Source organism: Temnothorax americanus, unplaced genomic scaffold (genome assembly GCF_048541705.1).
Source record: "Temnothorax americanus isolate GAGA-0224 unplaced genomic scaffold, ASM4854170v1 Scaffold5, whole genome shotgun sequence".
Lineage (NCBI taxonomy): Eukaryota > Metazoa > Arthropoda > Insecta > Hymenoptera > Formicidae > Temnothorax > Temnothorax americanus.
The window spans coordinates 3,834,904-3,850,689 of NW_027509657.1; the positions used below are offsets into that span (position 1 = coordinate 3,834,904).

The window sequence follows — 15,786 nt, forward strand, 5'->3', positions numbered from 1 at the left end:
TTACATTTGTAACATTAGGAATTAACTTGAATTACAATACGCGCGTTATTAGCGCGTAATCTGTCGCCGAATGTTCTAATAATAAAGTGTCTCATTGCCGACGATAAACGCCGGAGATATTTACACTGCAGTTAAATTAAACACCGATAATCGTATCTTCGTATTGCAGACGACTTCGCAGAAAGACCCATTAGATTATATTAACGCCGAGATACGATGTGGTTTAATGAGATTAGATCTCAAACGGTTGCCACATACATATACATATATCGCGACGTATGTATATGTTATACATGCCGATCGCGTGACGCTGGATTGAATCATTTGCACGGTCAGTCCATTCGGTTAATTAACGCAGCAAAAATAAATGTTAGTGGCCGTTCACTGGTAATTGCAAAAATGAAATGTTGCAAGCCATAAATTTATCAGATACTGCATGCCTTTTACACTTTCGGCGAGAATAGCTCGGGAATATACCCGACGACTCATATTAGCTGCGGAATCGTCACGATGGCTAACTAAGTCCAATTGCGCCAATCGCCGTGCCTATCTCTCGATCGATCTCGGGCGATTTCACTTTTTTGCTATCTACTCGCAACTCCGATAATTATCAAGGATCCCTTTGTTCCGAATTGAGGCAAAACGAGCGAAATAAAACGAGGTCTAGGTCGTTAGTGTTGGATTATATTTCCGTCATGAAGCCGAGTCAATTTTCTCAGCAGTAATTAAGCTTCGTGGGATACTCGAGGAATTAATTAATCTTATTCCGTAGTACGAATGGTTCGATCGACAAAATTCATTTTCTTTATTCAAATAATAATTGCGATCAATTAATATAGCTTTCAGATTTAAAAGCTATTAGTCGATCGTGATGACGAGTACTTTTCACTGAAATAGAAGTTATCATGTTTACTGCTACCAACGGTCATTTTATTTATATCAGTTTTAATTTCTTGGCAGATATATCGAAGTCATATATCTCAAGAAACGTAAACTCCATCTAAAAATATATATATATATATACCTCACAGTAAACATCTTTCTCTCTTAAGTAAATTTTATTGAAAAAAATAATTCGTCGATAAAATTTTAAGCTTGTTATAAAAATAAAATGTTATATTTTAGGAAGGAAGATAATGTAAAAGTTGAAAAAATATATATACCTTTGTAAATTCTTGGTCAATAGACCGAACTAAAGTTTAAATAAGATTTTTTACACATTTACAATTTTTACACATTTTACAAAAGCCACAAACTCAACATTGATGTTTCCGCGTGTACACGTTTTTCTCCTGTTAAAAAAAATATTCCAAAAGCGCCATAACTCGTGGTCGTTTCCTTTTTAACACACGTCAGTAGCATATGCATCTGTGACCGAAGCGCGATTCGAGTTTACGCTCGCATAGGAGATTTATCGAGAGATATTTCGTTTCTAACGAGACGGAGGGAAGTAGCGAGTCTTCAGTTCGCGTCACACGTGGTCGCGAGATATCATTTGTTACACGATCCTCTTTACGCTCGCGCTCATACATCGTCGTAAAGACGCGTTCCGCCATTTATCAAGTCGGCGATCGTAAATATTGAACGAATCTCGGGATACTCGTGGCATACCAAAATCTGGTAAGAGTTATCTCCAAGAAGAATAATCTCGAGAATTGCATCGAAGTATAACGCATCGTATGAGATTGAGAGAAAAATGTTCGGTCCACGGAACAGCGACCGTGAGTTACCCAAAATTTTTCTAAGATCGACACGCGTAATTTGTCACGCACGAGCGATGTGTCTCTATGAGTATTATCATAAACTATCGATGAATAATAAATTTCTTGATAATTCTGAAAAATTGACTTTGCCTTGAAAAAGTTACAATGTCTAGAAAAATATTTTTAACCCTTCGCAGAACATGTGTAATTCTGCTGCTTTCGTCGAACAAGTGGGTCTTTATTTAGGCCATTTAAGATTTTCAAGCTGTAATGATGCCATAAAAAATCTGAAAAAATTCAAGTATACTTTCAAAGGCTTTAAGAATCTGTTTACACCGTTATATATGCCTGATTCTTGTTTAGGATTTTTTTATAAAGTCCATAAACTCTCCGTAAAATTTGAAATGGAAATATCGAGTGGGTCTTAAAAGACCCACTAGTTCTGCGAAGGGTTAATATTGAATATCGATGTAACAAATTTCTAAATTAATACTGTATTAAAAATATTCGAGATTTACTAAAGTTTTCTCATCTGCTGGCATTTTTAGCGTAACCTTGCATGTAACAATTATATTGTATAATATTGCAAATGACAAAGCATAGAAATTAGATGTACATGTGTCACCGATGAAATGTTCCGTGAATAATTCACGTCATTTGTCCCGAATTGGCGCTATTACATGATTTATCGCATATATTGCATTAACGTTACGAGTGATGCGTGACGTTACGTACGTTACCGTAATCGCACTGCGTGAATTGAGAAGTCCGTCTTCTCTGGCGCGTGAATTCGCGGAAAATCAAGGAAAATTACTAGTCTCGGGAGTGAAACTGAAATACTTATCATTTCTTCTCGCTGCGGCAACTGTTAAGCAGCCATCGACTCGCAGTTCTTTGCGTCTCGTATGTTTTTGTTCTCTCGGGAATGTTTTTCTCATAATGCAATAAAGAATCGTCTGCACATCGGCCGGATATCGCCGCAATTTCGTTCGATCGATACGTCCAAGTGGGACCAGGAGAACGTTATTAAAGCTCCGATGGCTTTTCCGTATAAGCAGTGTAAATTGTATAGAAGGAAATACATATATATGGTATGGATTAAACCCGAAGGAACACGATATTATCACGTGTTATGAATTGGATATATTAAACAAAACGTTCACGTTTCATCGCAATAAAAAACGTTATAGACAAAAATTCGATAGTCGTGTGAAGACATTTCGTTATTATATGGTAATAAAAATACGACTGTTCGGAACGAATGTTGCATACTTAAACTATGCAAGTTATGCTATTCATGATTAATGCTGCCCATGCTAACGCTAATACGTTTTGATTTATTCGCGCTTTAGTTTCTTACGGGCGAATATTGCATGGAATGCGCCGTTCTCTTTTCTGATTATAAACTAGCGAAGCTAAAAAGAAGAAGTCATCACGATCGTGCGCTTTGCACAGCGAACATAAAAATGGTAACGGCGAGAGGAAAGAAGGGCGGAACCTCGCGGTGGAATATATAGGGATGGGGAATTAAATCGTGATAACGCGATCGCCATCACGCCGACTATAAATTACCCGAAAGGGTTGAAAACACGCGGTTAAACCTGAAAACCCGACCGCCGATCGGAAATCCGGCTGAGTGTTCCATTGACCTGCTCTCGGCGGTGCTGCGCTATTAACACACGTTTCCCGTTATCGCGTCTCGTGATTAATGGATGCGCTTTATTAAACCGCATCATAAAGCGGCGACGAGAAAGAGTTAAAAGTCCGTGATCCCATCGGCAACGACGAACTTTCGTACGCTTACCGCCCTTAAATTATAATAACGGTCGAGAGCTGCAATGAATTGATAATAGAGAAAACAGCGAACTTGTTGGGTTATTCTTGACGCGCTGCCTCGATAATTCATGATAATTGTGCAAAATCGATTAATTGTTGAGATCCCATCTCAAAGGAATAAGAGTTTTTAAATAATCACTGATCACTTTCTCGTGAAATATCGACTTTACAAATTTGTCGTTGTTACATAAACCGATCATACTTTGTGAAAAATTTTGATTAATCGTCATTCGTCAGAACTTGCGGATAAAAGAACATCCAGGGATTCTTCAACATCCTTTGAAAAAGAGGTTCACTCTGGCCTCGTTCCCGGCAATTTTCAGTTATAAGCTTTTATTTCGAGGAGCAACGCTTCGTTAAGCAAAAGCGCGCTGGTAATGCGGAGGAAATCGAGAAATAACCAAGCATGGAGAATTAAAAAAGAAAGCCGGGCAAAAACGCTCGCCGCAAACGGGAGCTGTATTGCGGTGCGGTGTCATTCTTCCTGACCGAGCTGGCTGTATATTAACTAGCGCAGCGGCGGATCGCAAATCGGAATGCGTTCGACGAAGCGCATTTATCGCGCCATGTTTCCAACGTTCATTACCGATTCGCCGCCGCCGGACGGGGAAATCCACGGCACGCGATCGCGCGGAATAATAATCGACGACAATTTCCAGGGACGAGGTGTTCTGCGCACATATAAGCGGTCCCGCACACACCGCCGACTCGACGCTAATGCGATACGAGAGGGCATTAAACTGCGATAACGCGATCGCCATCAGTCCGGCAATGAATTACTCCGACGGGCGGGAGGGTAACAGGAAGGCGGTCGTACCTGGAAACCCGGATGTCCGCAGCTATTCCGTCGGCGTGCTGCTCAGGGTCGAGCTTCGTGTCGACGGCTCTCGTGAAGAAGGAACCGAAATTCCACCCGTTCCTCATTTCGCATAAATGAGACGGGACATGCAAGTATGATTTGCGGAAATTTTAAGATTTATAAAGATACATTTTAATTGAGATTAAAAAAGTGCAAGCCCACCAGGCAGTGAAAAACAGAGGATATCCCTGATTTGACAAGTTTGTGAAAATGAAGTTTGTGGCATGAAACTCTAGATAGAATTTGATTTATAGCGTACAATTTCTCTTTCAACAATTTTTATATCTTTTTTATAATGATTTATATCCTTTTTATGTGACAGCGTTTTAATCAAGGTTACGTCATTTTCTTCATATATGTGCTAATTTTTAAATTTGATCTTTAAACAACCTGCCATTATTCACGTCAAGTATACACAACAATTAAACACAGTAATATCGATTGCACTTTCCTGACCGATGATTCTTGCAATGACTGCTAGCCAGTTCTCCTTTTCACACGTATTAATTTCTATACATTTTTAATACAATTTTTATACAATTTATCTTCCCCAATTTAGGATACGTATAGAATTGCTAATACCGATTACGTTTCCGCGACTAATGAATCTCGCATTAATAAACGTAAATTCTCGTAGCCGGCCCTGGTGCCACCCTCGTGTAACAACAACCTGTCGGGAATTACTCGGTAGCCTATTCCGTGCGGTCGACTTTGGCGCGCACGCCAGAGCCCCGTCGAGTCGAAGAACCGAAATTTCCCTACCGTGGTCGTCGCATTAGCTAGGCAATCGGCCGGCGAAATTATTCATGCCGCATGCCGCGGCATATTACGGGCCGGCCACGTAACACACCACGTATCACGACACGCCATGGCGACGTATACCTGCGAGTCGGCGGCGGATTTCCTGACGAATTGCGATCCCCGCCACGCGCAGGAACGAGCCAAGGGTCGTCGATCGGAAATTACCTTCGTGCCGGGGATGGAGTCGGGCCGGGACGAGATTGAGAATTAAGTTTCGGTGTTTTTTCCTCGGTTTTTTCGTACGGCGGATCACGCGTAAAAACGATCGATACGAACGTGAGAGCGGTTGAAAACCTCAAATCTATTCGTTTAAGCTCTTTTACCCTCTAGCAAACGTCTTCTTTGTAAAATCTGCAGAAACCCTAAATTACAACATGACGCTTGTCATTTTAGCTATTTTTTTTGTAGACACGTTGAAAAATAATTAGCTTTTCGTATGCATATACTTTATGTCTGTGAATTATTACGTAATCTGCGGTGATTTACACATAAAGCTGCTTTTAGGATTTAACGCGCGGTTGAAAATGAAAAAAAATTACTTTTTTGCTGTAAATCTCTCTCTCTCTCTTTCTGTGGATAAATGAAGGCGAGAGAAGATTGCGAGACGAGCATCGTTTAACCATTCTTCGGAAAACGAATCGTTTTTCTTCCTACTCGTTCATTAGCATTCAACGCGTTACGGGTTTTCTTTGTTTTTACTGGGGGAATTATTAGACCAATTAGGGGCGTACAAGTACAATGTACGGAAGTTGCAGGAACGAACCGTAAAGTTCTATCTTCTCTTTTGAGTGTATTGCGATCGAACGGGCCGAAAGTTTTCATCGCGACCTTTTGCGCGAAAGTGTTCTCCTAGGATTTCAATTTCCAGGATCATTACCTTCGAACAGCGTATAAAAATTACAGCTTTTGCATATAGAAGCTGCGAATAAAATTCACAGATATATTATATATACGCGCCATTTCTTTTTAATTCTCTAATGAAAGACAGATCATTCATTATAGATTTATTATGTAAAAAATTATATCTGAAAGAAATTTTATATACGATATGACGAACCTATATTTAACTTCTATTCTAGGTTCAATATTCCTGCCTCTCAAAGCGAATTATATGTTCGGTATTATATATAATTATGTTTGGAAAACATATATAATATAATTACATAAGATGTAATAGAAATAAAATAATAAATCAAATAGTATAAAAATAAATATTAGAAGAAAAAGTATAAAATAAATAATTAAAAATTATTTTTTTAGTACTGTTGATATGTGAGTTATGATGCATATCACACCCCTATTTCACTCTACTTTCTCTTTCATTTTCTACTTCAATTCTTCGATTGCAAATGTAGCAATCACACGCATCTTTATGTGAAAGTGGGCCATTGTAATATTTTGGTGAATTTGAGCGAGATGTAAAATAAATTCTAGCACGAAAGAAAATAGAATCGGTGCGGACTGATCCTGTTTTCACTTTGGAACTTTTCAATATTCGCCGAACAATCCGCGATTGTAAAATATTATCCAGTTTTTCTATAGCCAACGAAATATAACATTTTCAAAGAGTAGTATATATACGCGAAACTCGCTTTCTGCATAATAAAATTGTTCGGATCGAGTAAAAAAGTTCTTGTTAATCACGCACAAACTTATAATTATTTAATATTAATAATAAATAAAAGTTAAAAAATATGTATTATACATAAATAATAGGAAACAAGTTACTTTAAAATTACTTTCTTACTGAATATTTTACAATCATCAGTGCCTCTCTATAATCACGCATTTAGCACACATAAAATACCTATAGAAAAATATCTGATTGCTGCATGTTAAAAATATAACAAGAATATATAAGTGTATAAGTAATAATTTAATATCTGGAAATAATTTTAGACCGATGAACCGAGACAGTTCCTGGTGGCACTTCCTTTCAATGAACGACCACGTCACTCGCGCATTGTTCCGAATTAAGAAAAAGATCCAGCGTGCCGAAAATCCCGTCCAGCATCCCACGGCCTTCGCATTAGGGTCAGTTGGTCATCGGTGCAGCATTGTGTCGGGAATACCGAAATTAACCCGCCGCTATACCGGCGGCACCAACCTTGTAATCCGCGCAGAGAACGCGCCGAAACCGTGAAACAATATAGTTAACCACTTCCTCCCCCTGCCCTACGACAACAACATCCCAGCAGCCCGCGGCCTTACAAATGGGTCAATAGGTGAGACGCATGGAACGTACGTCGAAGTGACCCAGATCGGCGGAATAAGGCGAGAGCGGTCGTGCAACGGCCGCACGATCAATAGCGCACAATCTTGACTTAGAAAACCTACAATGTCAGCGAAGGAAGGCGGCACCGAATCGGGTGAGCGAGATCGTTTGCGGATTGAATGCCCTCGACATTCGCGACAAACAGTCGGCCTCCTTTTTTCGCGCAAATTTAAAGTGATTACAATAGGATTGAAAGCCGTTTACTCGATGATACTCGAGCAGAAATTTCGACATATTTCGCGGTGGAAATCTCAATTTTGAATTATCAGTTTCTGCTAGTATATATGAGATATCCAGTAATCCCGAGATTAATTTTATTGGCAAGTCGGAGAAAGCCAGAGTCGATCTTTCCCCTCTTAGCTTGGATTATAAGGGGAATGAAGGTCTGTGGTAGTTGCGAAATTACCTAATACGTATTCAGACGATTCGTAACCTTCGTCGTTATCATTGAGCCATGTCAAGATTTATTACCAATCTTCTTGACAACGGTTTTATCTCTATGACTTCATTCATTTCGATTACATCTGTTCGAAAGCCGAAGCTTTTTCATCAACGAAAATGACACGCAAAAGGGCGTAAGACGTTTCGCTGATTTCTTTCACTAAATGGCAACGAAATAAAGCGCGGTCAAAATACAGAAAATGTAATATGCGTGATGATAGATGTATAAATAAAACAAAAAATAATTTTAAATAATCCAAAGTCATATCCGAAGAATAATTTCAAAAAAATTGGAATAATTTTTCCCATGTGTGACAAACGCCAATGAGAATATAATATTTAAGAAAATATTAATATTAGTAATAAATATTAATATCACATGTGCGATTTGAATTAATTCGAGTATTCGGATATTCGGTACAGGTATCAGGATGCGGATAGCTTGCGAAGATTTGAATCGTTATTCAGTCGTCTCGAGTTCAGCCAACGTTCTGTCATAGACATTCGTATTCGAATTAGGAGGAGAATCCTGAATCAAGTCCCCGACCATTACGTGAACGGAATATCTCTCGCTCGAGTGCTCGCACAGTACTGTTGTGACACAATGACGAATATAAACAATCCATATCGCGAAACATGGAAACTGCATAACAAGGATCGTGGTGCCCGACTGGTTATTGATTCGGGCAAGTTCGCTTTGCTCTTCTTAGAAGCAAATGGATGGATCGAACATGCCTGTATAACGAGCATCGTATAATGCTAGATAGTTATTTATTAGTTTCGCAAGTTTAGCCTTGCTCGCCTAAGTAATGGTTAATGCGGTGAGGTTTGCGTATATTACATAGTTAAATATTCTCATCCTCCGTGCGCGAGATATACGCGAGATGAAAGATAAGCGACGCTTTAAAAAGCGCGTTTGCCACTTATTACGTACATATTTCGTCCGGGAGATAAAAATGTTTCATTAAACGTCGCTCTTTCGGCTAATAGACTGAGGAGACACTTCGGAGTATGAAACGGTGTACCGCGACCGCGCTTTTAATTATCGCATATCGATTTTTAATATACTCTCTCACGACACGCCGCGCGCATTTGGACGATATATTATCGGTAACCTCGTAATTTCAAAGCCGGCTGGATCCCGTCGCAAATACCAGTTCGCGCAAAGTGCACACGGCCATAGCTGTGCACAAAGGACCGCGTATATATTCTGGGTCACGGTCTCTCAAACTGGGTTGACTCGCCGCCACCGTATATGTGCCGGACGTGCGAAAACCCCCGACAATTCCGGGAAAGGTCGCGCCATCAACTTGTGACTCACGGGATCCTCCGAGCGCCTCGTTTGATCCCCAAATTCTCCCGTAAAGTCGCAGTAACGGGGCCATTAAGCGTTCGCGTAAACTCCAACTGTGATTGCGGAATTATCGACGGCACGGCAGACCGCATTGCAGAAACGGTCTGCGTTTCTCCACGCGCTTTGAAAACAAAAAAAAAATCGCTGGATGGAAATAGCGTAGCGCAAGATAACATTTTTCGCGACAGACAGCGAGATGTCACTGTAATGAGATCTTTTAGCAAGGGCAATGAACGAGATCCTCGCGAATTACGATTACGAAATGTGTGACGATCTTCGCGAGCTAATAGAGAGTGCAGCCTCGGTCCTTGAGAACCGCTGTTCTAGAATATACATACGCAAGCGTTGTGCGTGGGTGGAAGGGTAATAACTACGCTACGAAACTTGCCCGTCAGGCGCAATGAACAACGGTGTGTTGTTAAATCGTGCCATTAACGTCCTAAGGACGCATGTCATCGTGTCACCGAGGTATATTCAGCGGGATGATTGGAATTTTTTCGTCACGTTGAAAGCTGGAACGGTTTGCGCGAGAATTTGCGCGTCATGATATTTTTACATTTTGATTCTGGTCTCTTCAATTGCAGATTGTTCCTATGTAAAATAGATATGAATTTTTTCTGCCGTTAAACAAGGTACGGTACCGATGCGTAAACAAGCTAACTGAAAACTAACAGCACGCAAAAATTATATTTGCATGTTAAAGTTAACAAGAAAGTTGATTTTTAAAAACAATCAATTGCTATTGGTACCATTGATACGCTAAAGCAAATGTAATGGAAAACGCTTTCAAATGTTAAACCAATTAATTGCAAATCAAATTGTACCAAGGAAAAAGCGTTATTTTTTTCTTGATACTAAAAAAAATTTACGTTTTAATAGCACCTCGAAGAGCTTGCTTTCTGAATTGCGGCGGCAACAACGGTACGAAAAGTAACACGCGGAAATAATTCCGCCCATTCGTCAGCAGCGTCGCTCGGTGAACAGCTCCTTCCAAATGCATGAGATTGAAATTGAAAATATGTAGATTTCACGCGCGCCACGATATAGACACATTCGTGTAAAGCGATCGGCGAAGTGTTCGCGTGACTGACTATTGATCAAATCGCTTGAAAATCGACGCCGAAAGTAAATGACGCATTATCCATTCCAAGGTTGTGTGTGTGCGTGCGTGTATCTGTGTGTGTGTGTGTGTGTGTGTGTGTGTGTGTGTGTGTGTGCGCGCGTGCGAGCACTTTTTCAAACATGGACAACTGGCTTGGGAATCGTTTTCAACATATGTTATATGTAAAATTATGTAAATTTGTCTGAATTTGACAGGATTCTTAGAGTCTGGTGTAACTTCACGAGAATTCTATTTAATCTAATCGCTTAAACGTCTCGCCTGAATTATGGACAAATTGCAGCGACAAAATTCTTTTGATCAAGACATGGCAAATTACAGTTAGTAACAGCTCTGTTATAAACGTACGACGGAAAATGATTACTCCCCACAAGAGTACGCATGACGAGTGATATAATAATGAGGGGGACGATTGATCTGATCACGTATCAACAGACTAAGCTAGCTCGTTAAAATGCTGTAATGTAAATTACGAAACACTTCCTATCGTGTCATTATGTGTCGTAAAACTTGTCAAAAATACCGCCGTGCGATGTAATCAGTAATGTATACTTTCCTTTACATCTGTTATGCAAAGCTTGCTCAAGATTAATTTCTCAACGACTTGGGAATGCTAACACACTCGGTCCGTGTATTCGTATAACAAGCTTCTTTTTTTATATGTAAATTTAAAAGTACGTATAATACACGCAAATTAAATAAGAGAGATTTAAATCATGATACGTTCACGTTATCTGGAGATCATGATTGAAAGATACGCGAAGGAATAAATTACAGGAAAAACCTGAATGAAAACTGAGACCTAAATGAAAATGCCTCGCTCGCTAGTCGATCATTTGCATGGCGGGCACGATCTTCATTCACCTGTCATCGCCGATGAGCCATTCATCTTTATCAGCTGCTCGTTATTACTGCACGTGGCAAGGCCGCTCTGTCGCGTATTATCACAGGGTAGGGCAAAGAAGGGGGTTCCGACCTTCGGAAAGTTTGTGACAGTTTCTCGCGCACGTGGGAATACGCGCGTAGAACGCGCAGATGATCCGTCGCCCCGACAAAATATAAGATTCGTGAAAACGTCGTCACGTGGACGAGGAGATTTTACGCGTGTATATAATTCATCCTTCGATATATCTTTCGAAATCCTGTTACGTCAACCTCGCGTAAACGTGTTCGCATTTTCACACTACCTATTTTTCCGCAGGTTTCCCTCGAACGAATCGTCCGTTCTTCCACGCGGACGAATATTTCACACGATCGGACGGCGCTAAGTATTCGCGTTACGGTGAATATCGCTTGCGAACAATAAGCTGATTACGCGCAAGTGAATATTAATTGCGTGTTAATTACGTGCCGGATAATGGACGCTTTTTCACAGAGAAAAGGCACTCACGTTTTAATCCACGTCGTATGGGACGCGGAAAAAAGATCTGCATCTAGTGCAAGAGTATCGTTACGATTTTTTTTAATAATCAAAAATATCGACACGAATAATCCATGACAAGCCACTTACCGGGTGTCACATTTGGAAACGGCTGGCCTGGCAGCGACGGTGGATGCTCGTCCTCGGGCGAACGTTCGGACGCGTATCCCTGGTCCTGCGGCTCGCCGCTCAGTTTACTCAGCTTTAAATCGACGCACTTGCCGAGCTGCTGGCGATGCTTGAGCAGCTCGCAATCAGGCTTGTGCACCATCTTCACGAGCACGTTGTCATCGACGTCGGTTACGTTAATTATGCACGGCTGCGAGGACGACGAGTTCGACTCCAGACTCCTGCCGCTGCTGTTTCTGGCGTCCTGCTTGCGCTTCGGCAGCGTGCCGACTAGGTCGAGGTCCGAGTTTCGGTGGCATCTGTCCTCCGAGGACACGCCGCGACCTCCGTATCTCCGGCCGGAATCGACCAGCACGGTGTCGGCGCTGCGATTTCTCTTGACCGAGTCGAAGGTACTGTGACGGGTTCGCACGAGGTCGAGGTCGCTCTGTTGATACCTGAAATCAGCCCGGAATCGCTCGCGATTAATCTTCCACCGGGGAGAGATCCGTTTGCGCGCTCGCCGGAAGCGGGAGCCATTTCGAGTCGAGGATCGACGGGAGAACTATTTTCTCGGACTTAAAAATGCGCTGGAAGTTTCGCCGCGCGCGCGAAGGGGACGTCAGGTTTGAAGTTAAAACTTCGGGGGTTCGCGCATTTGATATGAGAGTATGGGCGATCGATCGATCGACAGAGATTGAAGTCCAAAGGGACATTCCCGGAATTCTCCAAATTGCCGTGCCTCAATTCGCGTCGATCCCCGACAGGTTTGCGACGAAATGTGTGCATGCGGAACCGTGAAGTGTAATAAATTTCAGGAATTTATTAACGATAATTAATTCTAACATGAGATTACATGTCGAACGTTCAATGCGCATCGCATTTCTCTGTAATATGACACGAATAATTTTTACATTATTCTTATTTTTGGTTATCACTTACCTCCAAGGATCGTTCTCGTCCAAAGAGTCCTGCGATCGGTGCTTAACGAGATCCAAAGTGCCGGTCGGTCCGCTATCCGAGAAGTGCACTCCTAACGAGCGTTTCTTATGTGGCAACGTGCCGAAATTTCCGCTAACATTCTCGGACGAGATGTTATTGTTATCCCGTCGATCTTCGTCCAGCCCATCTTTATCGTCCAAGTGATTTGGCAGCGAACCGCAAAATTTATACCTGTGCAGAAAGAACACAAACAGTTGGATAATTTATTCAAATCTTGAATCACGAAATACAATAATTAGCAAGAAATTATAAATATGCATGTATCACTAGGATACTTTGCAAAATAAACTTCCTTTGGGAGTATGTTATTTCGTGATGCGTTTTACACGTTAGATCGTTTGCATTACTCAAGTCTCACTTTGTTTTTCCCTTCATTACAAGTCTGAAGGAAGATGAAAGCGTCGGGAAGGGAACAAATTTGTAAGACGGAAGCACGCGTTTCGTGTAATAAGTTGCCGTCAGAAAGCGTCAAACACTGTAGGAAAAATACTTTACGGTAATTTGCATAATCCGCTGTTCACATCGTTTGTACGTTATTTCGTTGATATAATGGGGATGCGAATCGTTTTGTATGACTTCGCTCGTTTCTCGTGTATATATAACGTGTATATAACGAAACGCGCAAAATGCGACGCGAATGTAAATTCGCGTGCGTGAGAGAACACTTCTGTTTAAACGCCATTGCTACGCTCGCAGCGGCGCGAACGAAGGTGCACAAAAATAAAATAAAATAAAATAAAAGCACTTAAAAGCGATATATGACTCTGCCGTGACAGCACGTTCGTATGCTATGTGACATACGTGACATTCGAACAAGATGAAATCGAGTGCACTGAATCGAAATATCGCCATGAGTGATGTTCGTATAAGATATCTCGTCATTTCTTCCTGCGCGCGAATATGTTAATAGAATAAACTTGTCGAGAGACATTTTTGATATAAATATCATGGACAAATCATCTTTCAATCCATTAGAGACAACGACGAAGTTGAATTCAGCTTGACCAAGCTGATGTCTGCGATGTCGACCTTTTTCATAAAAGAAAACAAAAAGAATTGTATATCGTAGCGTTTAAAATCTTGAACGCTACGATATACAATTGTTTTTCTTTTCCTTTATTAAAAAGGTCGAATTTCGCGGTATCAATATTTTCTTTTTTTGAGATACTCTAACAGGAGGAAAATGTCTGCAATAATAAAAGTCATGTTACTCTTCGTATTTGTTCTTTGCCGTTATACGTCTAAGAAATGTCTGAAAATAAGGTGGGGAGCATGACATAATCATCGTAATGTCACGACACACGTGACAACGTTTCGTATTTATTCGGTGATCGTATTTGCATGCGTCTCATAAACCACTCTACGTGACAACGGACCGTACCGGGAACGGTATAGGAAACTTTACTAATAATTCGTACGTGACATCATCCGCCGTAGTCCGCTTTCACGCCCGGTGGATAGGCGAATGCCTTGCCTGCACAAACCTTCGTGGCATGCATAAGCGCACAAGCGCGCAGAACATCTGACCTTTCACCGGTCTCTCCACTTACATCGACCCCTCTCGCGTCTCGCGGATACCTACGGTATAGATCCTAAAAATTCTATCCGGTCATAGAGCAATGATACAAATAACAGTCTTCTAGTACAGCCACTGACAGCTATACGGACGCGATGAGAAACGCAATGTTAAAATAATTCAATATTAAAATTCAGAAAGATATCCCGTTATAGACTCGCGATACCGTATGACCTATTATTAATTTTAATTTAATTCAGTCTTCTTTCGCCGTGATCCTCAAAAGTTTATTTTTTTATTGTATAGATGTAAATATTTAGAAACTTGAGAGAATGTATCTTCTTACAAGAGGTGGAACATAATCACTGTTGTCAGAAAGAAAATATATAATCACTATTCAAAGATTAAATAAATAAATATATATGAGGCAATAACGTTGATATTAAATATAATATAATAGCAACTATTCTTTCTTAATTATGAAACGTCTTCTTTACATCCATGAAAATAAAAATGGCTTTTCGGTAATGTAACTAATATCAGACTGATATTTCAAGGCTTAAGCAAACAAGTAACAAACGGAGGGACGATTCCGCTTACGCGTATTACTAGTGTTGTCACTGCCGGGTTAGAGACAACAGCACTTACGCAAATGAGATCAGGAAGCGCGCGGCCGCCTTTTAATATTCCCTTCCCGCGACTGCTCTTTTAGCCCACGTCCCCGTGTAAACGAAGGTTTAATGGAAGCCGCCCTGGTTCAGCGACTGGCCGACCTTAGAGGTGCTTTAAATTATCTCGCGGCCGGCAACTTGTTACTACCGGAGGCGCCGCAGCCAACCCCATTGTAGGGGTTGCTTGCGCAGTTGCTGCAAGAGAGAACTATGCGTCCAGGAGACGCTGATGCAAGTGGATTCTCTGTTTTGTACGTCGCTGCAAGATGCAGAACAGCTTCCGTGCCAGTAAAGCTTTCCCAGCTTTTCTTCTTTTACTTTAAACGCGCCACCGTTACTTTAAATATCTTGTTTAATTCAATTGTGTTGTCGGAGACGGAATTTAACAAAGTAGTACGAACTTGGACAGAACTATATAATCACAGCTAAAAGTATTTCTAAAATTATTACTCATTAATTCTGTACAATTTATTTCAATCAAAATATAAAGTTATATATTTATGTATACATATATAAAGATAAAATATTAATTAATTAAGATGTATAGCAATTTTTTTATTTATGTTCTGTCTTGAGCACGACAAAATGTATAACGATGTAAAAGCTTAATTAAGATGCAGGTAAGCACAGGTATTAGATTAAATATCGTGAGACGCCGACCTATATTACGAAAAATGGTC

General features: G+C 40.7%; 1 protein-coding gene across 1 annotated transcript in view; it reads right to left on the reverse strand.

Moving 5' to 3' along the window:
- Positions 1-15,786, reverse strand: part of LOC143904089 (uncharacterized) — a 102,215-nt gene that overhangs the window by 14,935 nt on the left and 71,494 nt on the right. Inside the window, exons 3-4 of the mRNA XM_077418375.1 lie at positions 12,860-13,090; positions 11,900-12,375 (exon numbers count right to left, since the gene is read on the reverse strand). Coding sequence (XP_077274501.1) covers positions 11,900-12,375; positions 12,860-13,090 — 707 coding nt within the window. The remainder of the gene's footprint in view (positions 1-11,899; positions 12,376-12,859; positions 13,091-15,786) is intronic.